General features: G+C 36.3%; 1 protein-coding gene across 6 annotated transcripts in view; it reads right to left on the bottom strand.

The window, feature by feature from the left end:
- Positions 1-25000, bottom strand: part of LOC106881088 (uncharacterized) — a 925009-nt gene that overhangs the window by 266415 nt on the left and 633594 nt on the right. For all 6 annotated transcript variants that reach the window (XM_089361538.1, XM_089361539.1, XM_052972352.2 and 3 more), the window contains 2 exons: positions 24906-25000; positions 5497-5790 (listed from right to left, as the gene is read on the bottom strand). The exon at positions 24906-25000 is cut by the window's right edge and continues 32 nt beyond it. In XM_089361538.1, coding sequence (XP_089217664.1) covers positions 5497-5790; positions 24906-24990 — 379 coding nt within the window. In that variant the 5' untranslated portion in view covers positions 24991-25000. The remainder of the gene's footprint in view (positions 1-5496; positions 5791-24905) is intronic.

Genomic DNA, 25000 nt, shown 5'->3' with positions numbered 1-25000 from the left:
CAAAATATATTGCCCTGTGCCACTGCTAGAAACTATTATTATTAATGACAATCACTAAAACTCATTTGGATTCACTTGAGCCAATCCATCAGAAAAACACGAGAAAGCTCTACTTGGTCACCTGACATGCTAGAAAACCCAGCTAAATCTCTTGAAAAATCACACTCTGTCATCTTATATAGGACAGGATACATTAGATAATATAATTCTACATATAACTTAGTACAGGTGTGACATATAGGCACAGGCATGGCTGTGTGGTAAGAAGCTTGCTTCCCAACCACATGGTTCTGGGTTCAGTCCCACTGCATGGTACATTGGGCAAGTGTCTTCTACTATAGCCATGGGCTGACCAAAGCCTTGTGAGTGGATTTAGCAAATGGAAACTGAAAGAAGCCCATCACATATATATATATATATATATATATATATATATATAATGTATGTGTTTATGTGTGTGTGTCTTTGTTTGTCTCCCCCATCATCACCAGTGTTGGTGTGCTTACATCCCTGTAACTTAGCAGTTCGGCAAAGAGACAGATAGAATAAGTACTAGGCTTAAAAATAAGTTCGGAAGGATGGGGGGGGGGTCGAATTGTTTGGCAAAAGTACTTTAAGGCAGTGCTCCAGCATGGCTGCAGTCAAGTGACTGAAATATGCAAAAGAATAAAAGAATACCATAACCATTTAGCAGTCAATTACTCTGTTAAATGTAATTAATGTTTATTTGTTCATCGTCTTATAGTGATGAGATTCTGATGATGTGACAGTTTATCCTTAGAATAACATTGTAGGGTAGGTGTGAAAGGGTGGATCTGGCCAGTTTGAATATTTGGACTGGACATGGCCAGTTTAAATCCTAAAGGATTGATTAAATGCTTGGATGGTCATGGGTGGGATGTTTTTGATCATAGGTCAGTAGAATGCGGTTAAACAACAAGAACAACAATGGCTAGAATTTTACCTCAAAGATTATGCTTCCGAATAAATAGAAACATGACAACTGGTAAGACGGCAACATCACAACTAGTTAGGTGGCGAGCTGGCAGAAACATTAGCATGCCAGGCGAAATGCTTAGCGGTATTTCGTCTGCTGCTACGTTCTGAGTTCAAATTCCGCCGAGGTCGACTTTGCCTTTCATCCTTTCAGGGTTGATAAATTAAGTACCAGTTATGCACTGGGGTTGATGTAATCGACTTAATCCCTTTGTCTGTCCTTGTTTGTCCTCTCTATGTTTAGCCCCTTGTGGGCAGTAAAGAAATAAGAAATAAGAAACATGACAACTGGTTCAGCTAACTAACAAATTTAGTGATTAGTTAAATAACTGATGCTCTTTTCATATAGCACCTGTCTGACTAAAACCTGTGTCACCTCACACATATGTAACATTTATTTTGCCAGCGTTCTGAAACTTTATTTACACCCGTACATTGCTACTGCTAGGTGCCATTAACTTTGTTAACCCTTCAAAATAATTACTGAAAATCCACACAGAGATCTGTAATCATAAATAAGATTGGGGTACAGAAGTATGTGTGTATGAGTGGATGGGGGTGGGGAGGCTTTAGAAATGGTATATAGCATTTCTAAAAATTAGAATTTTGCTTTTTGCACAAAATAAATAGATAATTATTATTTTTTTTCTTAAAAAGGTAATTATTTTTACTTTGCAAAGCAAAATTCTTCATTAGCATTAAATCAAATTATATTTTCTAGATTAGTTTTCCATTTAGAATTTTTTGAAATAAGCCTGATTTCCACTGCCTGCTTTTGCAAAACATTTTAAAGATGGCACTGGTTGGTTACCATGGAAAAGCAAGAGGTGTTTAATATAATTATCATCTCAAAACACATGCTATTTGAGATTTTACTGGAATGATGGTGGTGGTGGTGTTGCTGGTGGTGGTGGTGTTGCAAATATTAAGTTTATTTGAATGCATAGAATGTGTATGTGTGTGTGTGTGTGTGTGTGTGTGCATGTATGAATGATGGACTTCCACACTGCTCCTGTTGACTAAATTTCATTCACAAGACAATTGGTCAACTTGAGGCTACAGAAGAAGATATTTACCAAAGTGCTATGCAGTAAGATCAAACCCAGAGGCATGTCATTTCACATTTCAAGCTCATGTAATTGCATAGCTAGACCTGGACCTGTATATGCAATACGAATATTAAATGTATGTGCGTGTGTGTGTGAGAGAGAGAGAGAGAAATAAAGTGTTTGCAAATTGGAGATAGAATGAAACACCTGTAGTGGATATTGTTTCAGTTATTGGACTGTAGTCATGCAGGGGCAATGCCTTGAAGCGTTTTAATCAAACAGATTGATCACTTGTAAGTCTTATACCTCTTCTAATGAAGTCTTTTGCCAAACCACTTAGTCACGGGATGTAAACAAACTAACACACACATATATATCGTTATACCTCACCTCTCTCTCTCTCTCTGGTTTTTACAGTTGCAATAATGAGCCAACAAAGGAACCTTCATGTAATTGCTCAATTTGCAAGTGACAGTAGCTAAATCACCCTCAAATCCTAACTTACCATTTTTAAAGAAATTAAGGACACAGTGGGCATTGAAACCTTGGATGTATAAAAAGATGTGCTGGTCATGACTGTAATTTCTCAAGAACTGACTTAAGGCTAAACGACGACAATATCACTTGGTCAGTTCTGATCAAAACAGACCTACGATTAGACATTCCATTTCATCTTTTCTTTCTGCTTTAGTTTTCAGACACAGTTTATCTACAACATTGGTTCTTAACTGGGGTCCATATTAGATTGGATGGGGGGGGGGGGGTCAAGGTAATAAAATAGTAAATTGGGAATCCACAGTAATATTCTAAGGGTCCATGAAAAGTTTTGATTTAATTGTACGTATTGTAAGAAACAGCTAGGTTTCTTTCACCACCATTTCACATAGTACAACCTATACAAGTGAATGTGTGAATAACAAAATAGGAATTTTGAAAAAAATTATCTACAAAATTAGTTTTTAAACAGAGGATTGACAAGAAGGGCATCTGACCATAAAAACTTTGCCTTAATAAACTCCATCCAACCTATGCAAGCATGGAAAAGTGGACTTTAAACTGATGACCACACACACACACACACACTCACACACACACACACAAATGGGTTTCCACATAGTTTTCATTTACCAAATTCCACCCACAGGACATTGGCTAACCCAAGGTGCTGTGCAGTCGGATTGAACCTAGAACAATGTAGCAATGAACTGAACTTTTTAGCCACATGGATATGCCTGCAGACTACGTACTATCAGATTGTAGCCAACACTAAAATTCCTGCAAATGAAACTGAATTATTCTTAGAAAGATGACACTTGACTACCTTCTTTCTGCTTTCTATAGCTCAATCCCTTTTTTGTGGTACCTACATGAAGCTTAGTGGAGTGAATTAGATAAGCTAAACAGTACAATAACTAGTGACACATCCGCCTTTTATTTTGTAATTTTGAAGATCAAAATAGACAAGCTAGCAGCAGCAGCAGTAGCTCCTGCCACCACCACCACCATCACAATCATTATCGTCATTATTCTTATCCACCATTTGACATTTGTTTTTCTATGTAGGCAAGGATGGAGTAGAATATATGAGAAAAACAGTTAAAACTACAAATTTGAAATTAAAAGTTAGTTTTTGATTGTTTAAATTCTTATTAAATAAATTCTTCTTGTTTTATTTAATTCCAATGCTTTCTTCTTTCAGCATAGACAAGTATAAAGTACATTATTGATTAATTTTGCAGTTGTAATTGGAAAATAATGGCTATATTTATTCTTGATTAAAATCTATAGCAGAAGCTAATGCCCAATATTGATAGAGCATGTTGGGTGATTAAAAAAAAAAAAAAAGCTTGTGTGCTGTACTAATCACAAGGCAATCATCATCAATATTTTAACATTTGTATTTATTTAATTTTTCCATGTAGGCATGGGTTGGCTGGGTTTGCAGTAACAGCATCTCTGCATACGTTGTAATTTTGTGTTATTTAATCTGCAAGATCTCCAAGACCAGATATTGATTTGTAACACAAGAACAAAGCTAGGAATTTTGCAGAAGGGGTGTGTAGTTGATTCTATCGACCCCCCAGCATTTGATTGAGATATTATTTTACTGATTCTTTGACAGGTGATTGGTAAAGTTGGCCAAAATAAGATTTGGAAACTGAGCACAGAGATATGTGACTACATGCTGCAAAGCATTTTGCCTGGAATGCTACTGTTTCTGTCATTCCTCTCAAGGTACAAGGCCTGAATTTTTTGGGGAGGGAGCCAGTCAATTAGATCAACCGCAGTACGCAACTGGTATTTAATTTATCGATCCTGAAAGGAAGAAAGGCAAAGCTGACCTTGGCGGAATTTGAACTCAGAACACGAAGACAGACGAAATACCGCTAAGCATTTCGCCTGGTGTGCTAATGATTCTTATTTCTTTATTGCCCACAAGGGGCTAAACATAGAGGGGACAAACAAGGACAGACAAAGGGATTAAGTTGATTACGTCGACCCCAGTGTGTAACTGGTACTTAATTTATCGACCCCGAAAGGATGAAAGGCAAAGTCGACCTCGGCGGAATTTGAACTCAGAACGTAACGGCAGACGAAATACTGCTAAGCATTTCGCCTGGTGTGCTAACGATTCTGCCAGCTCCCCGCCTTGTAAGATCTAGTATTAAGTACTCGTACAATCTCATTGAGACAACAGAAAATTAAACAAATAAAATTTTCATATTTTATCTTTTACTTGTCTCTGGGTTCAGTCCCACTGCATGGCACCTTGGGCAAATGTCTTCTGCTATAGCTTCAGACCAATCAAAGCCTTGTAAGTGAATTTGGTAGACAGAAACTGAAAGAAGACTGTCGTGTGTGTTTGTGTGTTTGTGTGTGTGTGTGTATATATATATATATATATATATATATAGAGAGAGAGAGAGAGAGAGAGAGAGAGAGAGAGAGAGAGACATACATATCTATATATATGTATCTATGTGTGTGTCTTTGTACATGTGCTTGTGCTCTCACCAGCACTTGACAACTGGTGTTGGTGTGTTTATGTCCCCATAGCTTAGTGGTTCAGCAAAAGAGAATAATAAAATAAGTACCAGGCTTTACAAAAAATATAATAAGTGCTGGGATTAATTCGTTTGTGTAAAATTCATCAAGGTGAAGCCCCAGCATGGCTATAGCCTAATGACTGAAATAAGTAAAACATAAGAGATACGTTATTAATGTAGGCCACATGAAGGTGGGGGAGTTGCAGTAGGTGTAATTGATCATGTGTTGGTGTAGGCTTCATGTGATTACAAAGAGATGGTAGATGTAGATAAGCATATGTTGGCACATGTTACAAGTGGTTGGGTAAGAAGGGCAGATAATTATGTATGTAGGTAAGGAGATATGCAGGTGTGTAGGGAGAAAAGAAGGTAAAGGTATTAGATAAGTTGAAGTAAAAACTTACACTCCACTTCTACGAATTGTGATCCAATGACATGAGGAGGTGATATATGAGTTGTGAAAAGTGGTGGCTTGGCTGACATAAGACATGTGTATTTGCCAGCATCTCTGGGTGAAGAAATGTTCATATTAAGCTGAAGTGTGCTGATATCAAGAGCACGAGTGAATTCTTTGGAGACCATTGTGGTGGTGTTGTGAGTGAAATACATCTGTGACACTTTGCCCAGACCCAGGCCAGAAATGGTACAATTCAGCTCCAGAGTATTTCCAATATACACATATGGGTTTTCTGGAGTAACTGAAAATACATAAAAGAGAAAAAGAGGAAATTCAATAAATAATGTATACAATAATAGCAATAACAAAAACAGTAATGATTTCAAATTATTTACCTGGCAAAGGTAAGTGTATTTTGATGGCGAGGGAGGGGGGAGATTAAATATAGTCAGCAGAAACAAAACCATTGAAGATTTTACTGATACGGGATAGATAAAGTACAAAATTAACTCCAACAGACTTGATGTAAAATCTAACACTCCACAGTTTGTTCCAAGATATATTTCACAGATGCTTTGAGATGCATCATCACTGATGTTTTTCCAGGGGGTCTTAAGAGGTTCTGTGTCTTTCTACACCAGAACTCCTTGCCCACTTAACCCTAGCTGGGGTTGATCAGATCCCTGCTTGCATCCCACTAGTTTGTCTTCTTTATCCAAAGCCACCTAAATGACCTTCTCTGTAGCTTTGGTGATGGATTTATTACCCTTCTCTTTGCTGCATCTGTCGAAGCCTTGCACAAAACCCTGGCAGCCTACTTCAGCTGCCTTGCAAGATGCTTGCAAGTACTGGTTTTTGCACAGCTCTTCTAATAATTGGCAAACATTCACTCACAAGCCTCCTCCATGTGTTCTTCCCAAGGGCACAGTCAGTTCCCATATGGTAACTTGTTTGGAAAAATTTTAGAAGATAACTATATCTTGGTAGAATGAAATTAGTTCATAGAGCTCTGGGAAATCTAATTGTTGAACAAGATCCACTTTCAGCTGCCAGTCTGGGGCTGTGGAAAGTAAGTAGGCAAAGTTAATGTTTCAGTGAATTGGGCTTCTTTTCAGCTTTGCGGACCTCCCACCTTGGGCGGTACCTGCTGGGTTTAATGACTGTTGTTATAACCTCCACAAGTACCTTAAGTAACTGATCATACTAGCAGCTGTAGCAGTCACTAGCTAAGGCTCTGCAGCAGCTGATCCAACCAAGTGATGTTCCACTGTTGTATGTGGCTACGTTGTCTAGGCTCCTTATTGGTTGAGTCCCATCAAGTTAAACCGTGCAGCTTCTGTGCTTGCATGTACTTCTTAAGCTAATGCCAAAACATTTTATTGATTCTGTGTATATTGGTGTTTAGAAGAGTTACACTGCCACACTCTCTGTTGAAAGAGGCAATTAAAACAGGTGGCATCAGAATGACCATCAATCTGGCCATAGAATCCTGTCCACCCCATAGCTGCATTGAAAGCTGGATGTAAAAAATGATGATGATGATAACTTTCTTTTATTTTCATAAGCGCAAGATGGTAAACACAATATATGGCAATTAATTTTGGTAAGCAGCAACCAAAAAGTTAATAAAAAAAAAAAAAAAGAATAACAAAAATCAACAAACAAACTGTAATTTAAATTAAAGATTGCTTGGAGATCTTCACTCACACATCATACTTGTAGAATTTCTTCAAAAATTTTGCAAAAAGAAAAATTGTCACTGGACTCATCTGGAATAAACAGTTCCTGTTAGATTGATTCATTATAGAATATATTAACAAGGTGTGTTTAACCCTTTAGCATTTAAACCAGTCATATCAGGCCCAAATATTCTACCTGTTCTATGTTCAAATCAACCAGATCCAGCCTCTCACGCCTATCCTTCAATGTCATTCTAAAAATAAACAATCACATCATCGAAATCTTGAAGCTACAAGATTATGCATGTTTCAGTATTAAAAATTTGTGAATGAATAAGCATTACACCTGACAGAGTAATCTGAATGCTTAAGGGTTAAGGCAAACTCCCTGAACCTGGATGTTCTCTCAATTATCCCTTTTATACCCTTCAGCTTCTTTCACATACCATCTCTAACAATTTACATATACACGACATCATCTTATAACTCTCGCCTCTCATTCTTTGCACAACCTCATTCTTTCTCATCCACACAGCCTTAACACCTTCAGCTATACATGAATATCTTCCTTGAACAGAAACTTTGAAATCAACCAGGAACATGAATCTTGAAAGGGGTTTCTAAGTGGTTATCCAACCTGTTAGAAATAGCAGTCAAATGTCCCTCAAATCACACCATACTGCTTTTATCCTTTTTACACCAACTTACTCAAGAACACTTTTGAATCTAATACAAAATGTCTCATTTCAAAGTGTCAATACTTAAATAAAAAGCTTCTGTCATAATTTTAATGTAAAAATCCTTTTTTATTCAATTGTGCTCCAGACACTTTATTAATAAAAGTTACTTTTCTAAATCTCTCCAAATTCTTTATTATTTTTCATAAGTAATTGAAATACCTAGACAGTGACTTTCATTAGAAGTATGGTAACGAAATAGTTAAAGAAGGACAAACTGGGAGGAAATATTGGACAATATAGTTTAAGATATATTGTCTTAATAAAACAACATAATCAGAGCAAGTCTCCTTGTGCAGGACTGATTTGGTGATAAACGACATTCTACAATAGGAAATCTCATCAACCTAAGCTTATTTATCAAGATATTGTCCCTTTCCATCACACCTTCTGTCCATACTTGCCCCTTGTAATGTTGGTTAGCTCTATAACTCAACCCTCTCCTTACAAAACCCACCCTATCACCTTTTCAACTCTAAAATCCCTTCTTTTTCTCTTGTTCCTTGCAGCACTGCCTCATCCTCCACTCTTACTATCCCTCATACCTCTGCCCAGAATCATCCAACAGTGAAAAACGTGTCTGGACCGATGCATTGCTTCAAATGGAGAAGACTCTGAAAACAATAAAAGTGTAAACATGTAAAACTAAGTGAATAGAATAATATTGCAAAATTCCGACTTCTTTTGGGTACCCCCTTATATTATTGGCAAAACCTTAAAGCTCTCCTCCAAATTGGGTGGAGTGGTGGTAGTGACGCATATGCCAGATATAAAACGTAAACCTCAACTTCTGTGATGTATGGTAAGTTGTCAGTAGAGGTCAATGTTGACTAAGCTTGATCTTCGGTAAATATTGACATCTTTTATATGCCGAAGTGCATAAAACACCTCACCTTATAAGATGACAAGGTGTTTCATGCACCTCAGCATATAAGGTATTAAGGTATTTTATATACCTTAGAATACATCTGTCCCCAAACAGTATCATACACTGTATGGGAGCAGTTAATCAAAATGCAATTTATTAAAAATACGTGACAGCAAAAATCAATCAGTCAAAGTATCAGTTGCTCAAAATCAACAACCAATCGAATTATTGGAAATATCATAGTAATTTCTCTTTAAAAATATTATAGTGTCATGTTTTATTAAACTAATTTTTTTTAATGTGAATTTTTAAAATTAAAATGTAGAAGCTGTTATAGTTCATACATGTGGTATGTGTGTGTGTGTGTGTGTGTGTGTGTGTGCGTGCATGCGCGTGCATGTGTGATGTTCATTCTCTATAAACTGGTGTATGTTGTGTCTTTTAATGTAGAGATTGATCCTACCCACAATTGGCTAAATTTGTACAAAGTTAAAGAGGAGAAAAAAAGAAACCAATGTTATTAGTGAATTGATAATTATTCATTAAAGATACTCGAGTAAGAAATAAAATATTTTGAAAGTGCTAGAATTATGTAAAATACAGTAAATGTCACATCAAAACCATTAATGATAAGTTTATTTCAGTTTCTTGTGAGCTTAATTTTACTAGTAGTCTAGTTAATGTTGAAGTGCATTGATTTATGAAAAAAGTTAAGAATGACTCCAGAGAAGAGAAATTGTGATTTCCTCCTCCTTTTTCTTCTTCATCATCATCATCTTCTTCATATTCACCATCATCATCATCATCATCTTCATATTCACCATCATAATCATCATCCTCGTATTCACCATTATCATCATCATCTTCATATTCACCATCATCATCATCATCATCTTCATATTCACCATAATCATAATCATCTTCATATTCCCCATTATCATCATCATCTTCATATTCACCATCATCATCATCATCTTCATATTCACCATTACCATCATCATCATCATCATCATCTTCATATTCATATTCACCATCATCATCATCATCATCTTTATATTCACCATTACCATCATCATCATCATCATCTTCATATTCACCATCATCATCTTCATATTCACCACCACCCCTGCTGCCACTGCCGCCACCGCCACCACCACCACCACCATCATCATCATCACAATCATTATTATTATTTGATGCCCATGTTCCATGCTGGTATGGTTTGAACAGTTTGACAGCATCTACTGGGTGCAAGGACTGTGCTGTGCTCAAGTGTCTGCTAGGTCATGGCTTCTATGGCTGGATGCCCTCGTCAACACCAACCACTTTCCAGTATGTTCTGGGTGTATTTTTTATGTCACTGGCACAAGTGAGGTTGCCATATAGCTTGCAAGACTAAGAAACCCAAGGCTGGGGTGGGTGGTGGTGTGAGAAGCACTATGCTCGGAGATGAAGAGTTAAAGTATGAGATGGAGTGTGTGAGCAGGTTCTATATACCATTCATGGAATTAAAAATGGGTTTTGCTTACTTTTGACATTTTAATTGTTACCTTATAAGGAAAGAAGAAACATGTTTAGTTTTTATTACAGTAAAAGTATTAATATCGTTTTCAAATATTGATTCAGTTACTAAAGGCACAGGAGTGGCTGTGTGGTAAGTAACTTGCTAACCAACCACATGGTTCCTTGGGCAAGTGTCTTCTACTAAAGCCTTGGGCCGACCAAAGCCTTGTGAATGGATTTGGTAGACGGAAACTGAAAGAAGCCCGTCGTGTATGTATATATATATGGGAGAATATACAAAAAATAACAACAGACGAGGACAGGTGGTGTAAATAACAAAAGTATATATTAGTATATATATATATATATGTATGTGTGTGTATATGTTTGTGTGTCTGTGTTTGTTCCCCTCAACATCGTCTGACAACCGATGGTGGTGTGCTTACGTCTCCGTAACTTAGCGGATCGGCAAAAGCGACCGATAGAATAAGTACTAGGCTTACAAAGAATAAGTCCTGGGGTCGATTTGCTCGACTAAAGGTGGTGCTCCAGCATGGCCGCAGTCAAATGACTGAAACAAGTAAAAGAGTAAAAAGAGCAAAGTTTGAACCAGGTTTTATTAAGGTTGTCAGGACAGCCTATTGTAATAACTGGTTGTTTTAGAATACTGCTCATACAGAAAAGATGCATCCTTTGGTCTAAAAGTGCATTATGACACAGATGCATACTTTTCATTAAGTATTAACTTGCTTTCAGCTTTAGCTTTTGTTCCAATAGTGCAAGTAAATGATGTATTTGAAGCACAAATAGATGAAGCATTACATCCTCCAGAAAAAAAAAGTTCTTCCAGTAGTTGACTACTTTAAGGCTACTTGGCTGTGGCAGCCATATATATGCAGCAGTCCTGTTTTGATAGAGTGCAACAGGATTTACCAAAAACAAATAATTCTATTCTATTGAAGGCGCTTCAACAGAGTTATTTGTTTTTGTTCTTTCTTCAACCGGATTTCAGCAAATTCTCCAACAATTTGGAAATTTATTATAGAGGCATTGAAGAGAGAATAATCGCTGAATGAGATGTATGGAAAAATTATTCAGTGGAATGGAGTGCGAAACAAGTGCGAAACAAGTGCGAAAGACACAGGGATTCAGCAATGCATCTTAAAAAAAATAAAAATCATTGAATCATTTCAAGAGTACATTAATTTAGGTGCAGTTTGCCTATAATGTGAGATAATAATTTCTTTTTTGTTTTTTATAACTTTGTTGAAATGCTAATTTCTTCCTACAGTAAAAACATTAGCACCATTTACAAATATTGATTCAATTATCAGAGATTTTGAACAAGATATGGCAAAGGCTATAAAAGGACATTAACATAAGCTACACTAGTTTTCAGACTATAATAAACTCTCACTCTCTCTCTCTCACACACACATGCACACATGCATACACACACACGCACACACACACGCACACACACACACACACACACACACACACACACACACACAGAGGAAATAAAATTTTAAATAAAAAATTATTTGAAAATATGAATATGTGACCATTTTCCTTCCTATAGCCCATTCTCCAGTTTTCAAATATTAGCAGTAGTACCTAGCCTTGCCTAGATTTATAGAAAATATTAGAAAAGGTTACATAGCCTTTTTTGTCTATCTTTTAGTCAAGAAGGAAAGCAATGCCCATGACATGTTAAGAGCTGAGGTTAGTGGGTAGGAGGAAGGTATTCCCAAATCAGAAACCTGGCCTCAAAAGCCTGTAATACTAAAAGTACTCAAGGTGCCAACTGACAGCATTAAAATGGACAATGGGTTAAATTGACCACACAAATAGGCTATGGTAGTACTTGAACACAGAATGTAAAGATCCTGAACAAATACTAAGGCATCTGGTCCAACATTCTTACATTTCTGCCAATCTACTGCCTTGGATTGGTACATTTTTACTGACCCCCAAAGGGACAAAAGACAAAGCTGACCTTAGTAAGACTTGAACTCAAAGTGCAGAAAGGTCAGAATAAATGTGAAATTATCTGATGCTCAAACAACTGTACCAATTCATACCTCCTCTTAAAGATGTATAATCGTGTCAAATTTCAGCTTGATTGGTGAAAAACTGTCCTGCAAATTGAACATACACGCATACAATCACATTTTTATATTACAATTTTCTATAATCCGATTAATTGTTGATTTTAAGAAATTGTTTTCAATCATCTGTATATTGATCAACTGTTCTCAGACACCAAACTGACATATATGGTATGACTGATCAGACTCTTCTATTGATTAACTGTCGATGGATACAAGACTATTAACAGCTTCCAGAGATTTTGAGTATCAGGAAAAAATATCCTGCAGTATTTTTTTTGACTCTTCTATATTCTGAGTTCAATTCTGGAGGTGGGCTGTGGGCAGGCAGCAAAGGGACAGCCAACTTCGCCTTTAATTCTTCTCTGTGGTCAATAAAATAAAGTACCTGTCGAGTACCAGAGCTAATGGCATTGATAACTCACTCTCTCCACAAAATTGCTCATTTTGTACTTAACTCAGAAACAACAACAACCACCATCACCACTACCATGATTATTAACATCCAAAGGGAAAAATCCAAGTTAATCTCTCAGAATTTGAATAAGAATGTAAAGATGTTACCAAACAGAAGGTACTCTACTGTTTTTGCAATCTCACTACTCTTTATAATAATAATAATAATAATAATAATAATAATAATAACCCTTTCTATCATAGACAAAATGCTTAGCAGTATTTTGTCTGTCTTTATGTTCTGAGTTCAAATTTCACCGAGGTTGACTTTATCTTTCATCCTTTTGGGGCTAGTAAAATAAGTACCAGTTGAGCACTGGGGGTCAGCGTAATCAACATCTCCACCCATCAAAATTGCTGGCCTTGCACAAAAAAAAAAAAAAGTTTAGATACAAGGCCTAAAATTTGGCAGGGGTGGAGGTTGGGCTAGTCAGGTACACTGATCGTAGTATATGATTACAGTTTATTTAATCAACAAAGTTCACCTCAGCAGGATTTGAACTCAGAATGCAAAGAAGCAAGACATGTTTGACATGAGACATTATATTTGACACTGAAGATTCTACCAAGCCATCACTATAATAATAATAATAATAATAATAATAATAATAATAATTATAATAATAGCAATGATAATAATAATCCTTTCTACTATAGGCACAAGGCCTGATATTTTGGGGGAGGAAGCTAGTTGATTACATTGATCTCAGTGCTCAATTGGTACTTATTTCATTAACCCTGAAAGGCGAAGTCGACCTTGGTAGAATTTGAACTCAGGATATTAAGTATTTTGTTCAGTGTGCTCACAATTCTGCCAGCTCACCACCACCACCACCACCAACAACAACAACGAGCCAATGAAAAATATTTGGTGTGGTTGCTCACCTTGTTAAATATAGTAACCGAATCTTCAAATAACCACCTTATCACCAAAGAAAAAGAACCCCTTGGATAAGAATAACTAACTGCATACAATGGCATAATAATAATAATAATGCTGATAATATTAGACTTTACATGAAATTTTTGATAAGATTGAATATCTATATTTGCTGGATACTGATGGAAAAGCAGTGCATCAAGTAACGTCTGTATACGTCAAAAGGTAACTTGACTAACAGAGGTTGATTAAATAAGTATGAGACTGAAATTAGTACTTGTGTCAATACCCTTTGACTTGAGTCAAATACTCTGTAAAAGATACAATTATATTGGAACACCTGTACAATTGTAAGGTATTATATTAATACACACACACACATGCATGGGTAAGCCTTGAATGTGAAGAGTAAAAAGAAATAAAGAAACGAAGCTAGCATGCTCTGCTGAATTGTGTAATGTTAATGTAGATTAACAATGGAGTACAAATGAGTTGAGAGAAAACAAAGAACAGAAAAAAAAAATGGATATAAGAGGAATCAGATGTAGTGTATATCACAGCTGTACAGAGAAGTGCAGGGTACTTAAAATGGTTGGACCTTAGGGAAGAAGGAGACCCAGAAAGACATGGGACTGATTTAAAGATACTGAGCCTCGTGGAGATCACAATGGACTATAATGACTGGCAAAACATAGTGAGGGAGAAGACCCAGCCACCTGTGCAAGAATGGTGAAACAATAAAATGGGAGTACTGATGGTGGCTGGGAAGAAATAAATCATCTCTATTTGGGTCCCTACCCCAATATTAAAAAGAATGGTACTCTGTCTGTTACAACAATGAGTGTTCCAGTTTGTATGATCAATGGAACTGCCTGCTCATGAAATTAATATTCAAGTAGCAGTCAAGACACGTGGCTTAGTGGTTAGGGCATTCGGCTTATGATCGTAAGGTCGTGAGTTCAATTCCTGGCGATGCATTGTGTCCTTTATTTCATGTTACTCCAGTCCACTCAGCTGGCAAAAATGAGTAGTGCCTCTATTTCAAAGGGCCAGCCTTGTCACACTCTGTGTCACGCTGAATCTCCCCGAGAACTACGTTAGGGGTACACGTGTCTGTGGATTGCTCAGTCACCTGCACATTAATTTCACCAGCAAGCTGTTCTGTTGATCGTATCAGCTGGGACCCTCGTCGTCGTAACCGACGGAGAGTGCTCCATTCAAGTAGCTGAGCATTCCACAGACACATATCCTTAGTGTAATTCTCAGAGAGATTCAGAGTGACACAGAATGTGACAAAACTGGCACTTTGAGTTAGAGCTGAGCAAACTAGCAACAGGAAATAAAGTGTCTGGCTTAAGGACACGTGACAGACACCCACAATTCTCTCTTAGTACTATCAATCTCTATTAATAGCCATTACAATTTCTTCTCCTCTACCACTCTCATCACTCCAATCACTGTATCTGACATCATACTCTTGTATCCTTCACTCACTCAGTCTGGGTTTTCTTCCATCATTACTCTTTCTCTCTCTCTCTCCCTAACCACCTTCTAGGTCATGATAACTTGAATGAACAGATACACTTCAATATAGTGAGGACTCAAGTCATATGGAATGTAAAGCAACCTAGAGCAGTGACAGGGTCAAGATAAAAATGTATCTAGTGAAGTGGTTGACAATTGAGTGAAGATAACACAACACTGAGAGGTCCCTTTACTCTGACCAAGGACATGATAACCTTCCTAACCCATGCCAGCATGGGAATCATCATCATCATCGTTTAACGTCTGCCTTCCATGCTAGCATAGGTGGGATGGTTTCACAAGAGTCAACCAGGCAGAAGCCCGCACCAGACTTCTGTGACTGTTTTGGTAGGATTTTTACAGCTGGATGCCCTTCCTAACACCAATCACTCAACCGAGTGGACTTAATGCTTTTTACATGGCACAAACACAGGTAGGTCTTCTCTAGAACTTCATATTGCCAGACACCTTGGTCCATTGTCATTTCCTCCATGAGGCTCAACAGTCTGAGATTGGTCTTTACCACTTCATCCCATGTTTTCCTGGGACTCTCTCTTCTCCAGGTATCATCCAATTTCAGTGATTGGCACTTCGTTATGTAGCTGTCCTCATTCATACGCATCACATGCCCAAAACAGTGTAGTCTTCCCTCTTGTGTGCTACATTTGATTCCTCATATGTCCAACTTTTCTCTCAATACATTTGCACTTTGCTGTACATGTGCACTGATGTTGCACATCCAATGGAGCATATTACCTTCATTTCTCTCCACTCTATACATATCTTCTGCATTCAGAGCCCATGTCTCACTACCATGGAGTTTAGAAAAGTGGATGAAAAATAAGTATGAATAAATATATATATTTTTAAAATTAATATTTAGCAGAAGCAAGAGTAACTCAAGGGCTAAGAGATGCACAGAACTCTTGGCTCTTGAGTCACTCTATTGCTTCTGCTAAATATTAATAAAACACACACACACACACAATAGGTTTCTGCCGCTTCTATATATCAGCTTCACTCACAAGACATTGGCCAGCCTGAGGTTACAATACAAAACACTTGCTGAAGATGTCACATGGTAGGATTGAACCAGAAACCACATACTTATGAAACAAATTTGTTAACCATGCAGTCATACCTATATATATATATATATATATATATATATATATATATATATGCCTCTCTCTCTCTCTCTCTCTCTCTATATATATATATATATATATATATATATATATATATACAGAGGCACAGACACCCAACCCACATTGTAAAGTGGTTGGCATTAGGAAGGCATGGTAAAAACCATGCCAAAGCAGACAGTAGAGCTTGATGCAGTCTTCTGGACTTGCCAGCTCCTGTTGAATCATCCAGCTCACGTCAGCATGAAAAGTGGATATTAAATGATGACAAGGAGATATGACTGTGTTGTTGAAAAGCTTGGTTTTCAATTCAGTCCCACTGAGCAGAACCTTGGGCAAGTGTCTTCCACAACAATTTTGGTACGACTGAATCCTTGTGAATGGATTTGGGAGATAGAAACTGAAAGAAGATTGTCGTGTATGTGTGTGTGTGTGTGTGTGTGTGTGTGTGTGTGTGTGTGTGTGTGTGCATGCTTGTGTGTATATGTATGTGTGTGTATCGCCTTGTCTTGATATGTAATTGCAAATGAATTGTACAAAATGCTTAGAGGCATTTCATCCATTTTAACATTTTGAGTTCAAATATTGCTGAGGTTAACTCTACTTTTCATTCTTTCAGGGTTGATAAAATAAGTACCAGTTGAGCACTAGAGTTGATGTATCGACTGCCCCATCCCCCCAAATTGCTGGCCTTGTGCCAAAAATTTGAAACCAATATTTTTCAAAAACATATCAGGCCATGGGGAAACACTAACTCGCTTGGAAACGGGCAAGAGACTGCAACAAGAAGAGCATTTCACAGTAGAAAATCTGGCTGCATAAACTCTGTCCAACCCATACAAGCATAGAAAAGTGGATGTTATGATGATGACGACGACGATGATGATGAAGATGATGATGATGATGATGATATATTGATTGTTTGTTCTGAAAGGAAAAAGCATCGGTTGGATATGACGACTTTGAAAGTAACCAGAGTAAAAAAAGAGACTTCATAGGATGAAGCAGACTGACAACAAGGACCTTTTGACCCAACTATGCGCCAATTTTGATATCCTAATTGTCAGAATTCTTTGAAGTTAAAAATATGCTTATACAGATATCTCAGAACACAAAGATAAATTCAATGGAATAAAATTTTTGATACTCAGAGATGTCAATGATAATATAATACATACACCGCCTCACCCACACACCCACACATACATCCACAGGTGAAAATCTTTTAACCAAAATATGAAAACCTCCAAAAACTGAAATCTTTACTTTTGTTTTTTTTTTTTAGTGAGCAGCACTTACAAATGGAAAATTCTAGTAGCTGTTTGGAATTTTATGTCATGTCATTTTAAAAAAAATAATTTTTACTCATTCAGTTGGCTTTTAAAAATATCATATAATGGGAAATGGAGTTTGTGTGAATTATTTATGCGTTTTAAGGATGTTTTTTTTATAGATGCTTTGCATTTTTTTGGTGACCTAGGAATATAATATAATTGTTTTTGCTTTGTAAAAGTGGTTTATACATATATTTACTATTCCATAATATATAAGTACTTTGATTTGTTGTAAATTGCATGTATGGATGGTATGTGCGGGGATGGAAAAACAAGCATTGAAGATAGTGGAAAATTATTTGGCCCAGAGTCACAACATCTGATTCAACAAAGCTCATACTATTGTGTGGGAGTTTTGTTACCTAGATTGGTGGGCAGTTCAAGTGTTACAGTGAAAAGGGCCTAAACACTTGCAGAGCTGTTTCACTGCCTGATCAGACATCAACTGCTGCATTTGGAGAGGGAGTACAGCAGCACCCCTCAGTATGCAAGTGTTTATTCTTAAAAACGTGAGTAATATTTCCTTTATTTCTTTAAAAGTTTAATTGCCATTAGAATACTGTTTTCATTTGTTTCAAAGTATTATTAAGTCTATCATGAGCCCTGGGGCTCATAAAGCCAGAGCTTAACCCTCTCTCCATGGCATTGTAAGTGACTGAAATTATAACCCCCCCCCCCCCACCTCCTGGATAGGACACCAGTCCATTAGAGGATTAACTCCTCAGCTATTGCTGGAATTTGTTTATAGCTGAATGAACTAGAGAAAAGTCAAATGAAGTGTTTTGCTCAAGAACACAATACACTGCCTGGTCAAGGAATCGAAACCACAATCTTAAAATTGTGAGTGCAACATCCTAGCTATTAGACCATGTGCCTTCTTCACTCAAAGTCTTATTGCTAGAGCAATAATATAATTGACATCCTTCATTGGTGAAACGAAATGGAGAGTATTATACACCTAGATTGCCATCATGACTCTAATTTATTAGTTTCTGTCTTATTTATAAATGCAAAAGAAGGGAATTGGAAATTTGACTGCTACTTCTAGCTCATCAAGCAGCTGCTCCTTTTCAACTATTCTTTTATCTTGTTTCAACCATTGGACTGTGGCCATGCTTGGGCAGCACCGTGAAGGTTTTAGTTGGTTAAATTGACTCTGGTACTTATTCTATCAGTTCTTTTGACAAACTCTAAGTTACAAGAATGTAAACAAAGCAACACTGGTTGTCAAGTTGTAGTGGCAGACATGCACACACATGCATGCATAGATATACAGATACATATAACAGGCTTCCACACAGTTTCCACCTATCAAAATCACTAAGAAGGTACTGGTTGGTCTGGGACTATAATACAAGGTACTGAGCAGTGAGATTGAACCCAAATTAAATGGCTGCAAGGGGAGCTTCTTAACCACACAACCATGCAAACCAATATCAATTAGCAGGGAATATGTTTTGTTAAAATAATTTCTCTTTCTTTATAATTTTAAATCTTTTATCCTTTACTTGTTTCAGTCATTAGACTGTGGCCATGCTGGGGCAACACCTAGAAGAACTTTTAGTCAAATGTATTGATCCCTGTACTTATTTTTGTTTCTTAAAGCCTGGTACTTATTCTATCGGATCTCTTTTGCTGAACCACTAAGTTATGGAGATGTAAACATACCAGCACCGTTTGTCAAGTGGTGGTGGTGGGAGGACAAACAGATACGAAGACACACGCACATATATACATATACGTAGATACATACATACATACATGATGGTCTTCATTCAGTTTCCTTATTTCTTTACTGCCCACAAGGGGCTACACACAGAGGGGACAAATGGATTAAGTCGATTATATCGACCCCAGTGCGTAACTAGTACTTATTTAATCGACCCCGAAAGGATGAAAGGCAAAATCGACCTCGGTGGAATTCGAACTCAGAACGTAGCGGCAGACGAAATACCACTAAGCATTTTGCACATCGCATTAATGTTTCTGCCAGCTCGTTCGCCTCTTCATTCAGTTTCCATCTACCAAATCCACTCACAAGACTTTGGTCACCCTGAGGCTATAGTAGAAAACACTTGCCCAAAGTACCATGCGCACAGTGAGACTGAACCTGGAACAAAGTGGATGGGAAGTATGCTTCTTACCATAAAACCACTTTTTAAAAAGTTATTTCACTATTTTTTTGACTTAATATATGTTAAAATGTTACTTCAGAAACGAAGGAAAGTTATGCAGCTCCATTCAAATTATTTCAGCATTTATTTGGCAAAGTCTTAAAAATGCTGGGTGAGCTGTTGTAGGTGAGCATAAAAAGCAACATAAAAAGTGAAAGTCACATGGAGTGTTTTATATGATTGACAAGCCGAAGCAAAGGTGGTTTTGGGAAAAACAGAAACATTGCCAAAGTGAAACTGTTACATGTAGTGATATGCTGGGCTAGTGCCAAATTTATGTAATATTACCTTCATGATGTGAGCATGTATTATGCATGCATGTATGGATAAATGGATGGATCTATTTATCTGTGTGTGTGTGTATGGCACAAGCATAGCTGTGTGGGTAAGTAACTCATTGGCAACTGCATATTTTCAGGTTTAGTCACACTGCACAGTACCTTGGGCAAGTGTCTTCTACTATAGCCCTGGGCCAAGCAATGCATTCTGAATGAATATGGTGTATGGTAACTATGAGGAAGCTTGTTGTGTGTGTGTATACATACATATATAGCAAAAAGAAGTTGATAATGCACTGGTATTCGTTTTATTTAAATTCTTTAATAAAAAATTTTTGATGACTTGACCAGTTCCATAGATTTCTCTAATTTCAGAAGTTCAGATAGAATGATGTGGAGCTATGCTGCAACTATCTTGCTTCTGATTGGAACTCAAAAACTGTCTTGCTTTTTTTAATAGAGAAAACATGGTTCAAATTAGTATCTCCTTTGGATGAAATAACTTTATTTTATATATCTCTTTTGTTGAACAACTAAACTATGGGAACATATACAAACAGAAAAACACACACTTACATGCACACATATACATGTATAAATATAAGTGTGTGCACGAGTGTGTGTATGTGTGTCTGTTTGTATATGTTTCCATAGTTTGGTGGTTTGCTTTGAAGAGTTCAGTCACACAACTAGACCCAAGTACTTATTTTTTTATGTCTGGTATGTGTTCTATCAGTCTCTTTCATCAGTGCCCTACTATGGTCACCGTCTAATACTAAACAAGTAAAAGATGAAAGATTTATATATTATAAAGAGCTTTATTTTGAAATGTAAATGAAAAATGCGTTTTAAACTTGGGTGAAATTCCCAATTTCACAGATGCAAATATAGTCTTTCCTAAACACTTTTCATCTCAACCATTTCCGATAGAAGCTTATAATCTGTACAGTGCATATGTGTGTGTATATTTAGGTGAATGCATATGTAGGTACATAGATAGATAAATATATGCACGTGATGTTAACAGTTACAAGGCCTTTGTTGGGAAAGTCTAGACAAATCCAATTAGTATATAAGAAACAACACGAATGGCAAATATATTCAAACCAATTCTTGAGAATGAGATTGCGATGATCTAGAAACTTTGGATATGGATTTACAAACTCTACTGTTCCAAAACAACTATAGAAACTAGTAAGAAAAATAGGAAATAAAAAAGGTAAAACTCAAACATAGCCAGGTATTTGAGAAACACACACACACACACACAAGTGGTAGTTGTCTGTTTTTTCTACTTGATCATCATGTTGATCAAATAACCAGATTGACTATAAGATTATTAGCATTATATTTTTAAATTAAGGCAGTAAGCAGGCAGAATGGTTACAGCACCAAACAAAATGGTTTGCACTACTTGTTCAGGGTCTTTATGTTCTGAGTTCAAATCCCACTAGAATACTGTCAATGTAATCAGTAGCCATTATTACATTCTAAAATATATATAGGGTGCGGTGAATAAACTGTCGTCTGAAATGTTGTATTGGAGCTTCTGGCAGAGTGAATTGCATCGTGGTAATTCTTTTCTCACAGGTGGTGCCCAACTGACCCTACCATACTGTGTAGTTGACAAAATCAAAAACAATGTACATGTGCAAAATTAAAAATATAAAATGGCAACAATTTACCTATTGCACCCTGTATATATATATATGTAGTTGTGGCTGATGCCAATGTAATGTAACTGGCGTGTAAAAAGCACCCTTTGAATGTTGGATGACATGCCATGTTTTAGAAAACAAGTGAAATCGTAGTCCTGGCCAATGCCAGTGTCACATTACTGGCACCCGTGCTTGTGGCATGTAAAAAGCACTGTTCAAATGTTGGGCCTTACTGAGGCAGTGACAAGTGACTGCGACCTTTGGCGATATACTGTGCTTATTTGTCAAGTGAGATTATAGTCATGGCTGATACCGGTGCTACGCAACTGGCACATAAAAAGCACCCACTACACTCTTGGAGTGGTTGGCATTAGGAAGGGGTTGATAAAAGAAAGTACCAGTGAAATACACTGGGGTTAATAAAATAAAGTACCAATGAAATACTGGGGCTGATATAATTGACCATCTCTATGCCCCAAATTTCAGGCCTTATGACTATATTAGAAAAAAGAAAAAAAAAACCTCATCTCACTCTCATGTTAGCAGATATATTGTTTGAGCAGATCTTTTTAGGGGTATTTCAAGGAGGACATTACCTCTTGTGTCCTTTCTTTGTTGGCTGATATGTGAATAAATGTAGTACAATGAGATTACTCTTTCAAACAGGAACTATCAAGACATTATTTTTAGATGTCTTAGATAAGGAAAAAAATAGTGGTATCCTTCTTATATCCTTTTTATTCTTTCCCTGAGATAAATAGCTGGGTGGATATGGGACGGCTGGGTAGTGTACCAACAGCTCATGAACCCAAGTTCAAATTTACTCAACATTTCATTGAGTCATTGTGTTGGGCATTCAACCTTTTATCATTCAGATTACTCTGTCAAATATAATGCTTATTTATCCACAGGCATGGCTATGTGGTCAGAAGCTTGCTTCTCAACCATATGGTTCTGGGTTCAGTCCCACTACATGGCATCTTGGGTAAATGTCTTCTACTATAGCCTTGGGCCGACCAAAGCCTTATGAGTGGATTTGATAGATGGAAACTGCGGTGCCGATTTTTTCTTCTTCCGTTTTTCCATTCTTTGAACTTTCCATCTTTCCGACGAAGGGCTCTGCCCGAAACGTCATACTCTCTCTCTCTTTCCTTTCCTGAGCGTCTAATAACACTATCCGTATCACGTCCTCACTTTGTTGTTTTTTTGTTATTGTTTTTTGTCTTTTTTTGAACTTATATATATATATATATATATATATATATATATATATATATATATGAGTATGTGTATGTGTCTTTCTGTCTGTGTTGTCCCTCCACCACTGCTTGACAACTGGTGTTGGTGGGTTTACGTCCCCGTAACTTAGCAGTTCAGCAAAAGAGACTGATTGAATAAGTACAAAGCTTTTAAAAAAATAAGTACTGGGGTTGATACATTTGATTAAAAATTCTTCAAAGTAGTACTCCAGCATGGCCACAGTCTAATGACTGAAACAAGTAAAAGATATCTTGTATCTTTGAGCTTTCGAAGATGTAACTGCTTATTTTTAGAATGACATAGAAGGATAGGTGTGAGAGGCTGGATCTGGCCAGTGTGAATATAAAACAGGTAGAAAATTTGGGCCTGATATGGTCAGTTTAAATGCTAAAGGGTTAAACCTATATTTTCTCAGTTGCTCTCAGCTGCTGCTAATACATGCTGAGGGAGCCACAATGCTGCGAGAAATAACAGCCAAATATCTTTATACCCTACCCTACAATTTCTTTGTTTTTTTTTAAAGGATACATTAGATCTAAGGTAATCTATGTCTGAAAAAAATGTCAGGATTTTTATAACTGACAAGTCTTCAATCATAGATTTACTGAATTAGCACTTTCTGTCATATATATAAATATGTGTGTGTGTGTGTGTGTGTGTGTGTGTGTGTGTGTGTGTGTATATTTTATATATATATATTATTATTATTATTATTATTATTATATATATATTCTATATATTGCAGGGTGAGTAATACCTTACAAGTAGAACTAGCTAGACAGAAATTGTAAATTTAAGTCATCGACTTAATCCCTTTGTCTATCCTTGTTTGTCCCCTCTATATTTAGCCCCTTGTGGGCAATAAAGAAATAACAAACTGTAAATTTAAAAAACAAAAAGTGTGTGTATGTGTGTTTGTGTTCATATTTTGCAATATATCAACAAGACAACAAACAGCAAAGGTGTCATAAAACTGGTGCATTTTCAAATGCTGTACACCAAGTTGCAGATGCTCTCTTGTCACACTTGCCAACAGAAATGTAACGAACTACTGATTGAAAATTCTTTATCATGCATGCATCCATGCATATATACATGCATACATATATATATACACACATGCATTTATATATATATATATATATATATATATATATATATATATATATACATATACATTTATATACATATATATACACACATACATATATATATATATATATATACTTTTATATACATATATATACACACATACATATATATATATATATATATATATATATATATATACATTTATATACACACACATACATTTATATATATATATATATATATACATTTATATACACACACATACATTTATATATATATATATATATATATATATATACATTTATATATATATATATATATATATATATATACATTTATATATACACATATACTCACACACACACACACACACACACATATATATATATACATGCACACTAACACACACACACACACACACACACACACACACATATATATATATATATATATATATACACACACTCATACACACACACACACACACACACAGTTGTATATACATATAAAAACAGGAATGTGAGCATGCACAGAAACACACACATAGTATTGTATGGACAAATACACACTTATACACACACAAAAATATGCAAGTAAAAATTTATGCAGAAAATAAATCACGTATCTTGAGATCTATAAATCAGAATAAAAAAATAAAAAAAAAGGAATTATCAAAGATTATAATCAATCCCAAGGAAAAGAAAATGAATAACTTACCACGACTGAAAGAGATGCAATTGGTCCATGGTAATAGTAATAGAAGGAGCAACCATCTCATGAAGTGTCTGCTAAAGTGATCCATGATTGCTAAC

The sequence above is a fragment of the Octopus bimaculoides genome, chromosome 13, assembly GCF_046866305.1.
Source record: "Octopus bimaculoides isolate indiv1 chromosome 13, ASM4686630v1, whole genome shotgun sequence".
Taxonomy (NCBI): domain Eukaryota; kingdom Metazoa; phylum Mollusca; class Cephalopoda; order Octopoda; family Octopodidae; genus Octopus; species Octopus bimaculoides.
The sequence above is the reverse complement of the archived record's forward strand: the minus strand, read 5'-3'. Positions and strand labels throughout refer to the sequence as shown.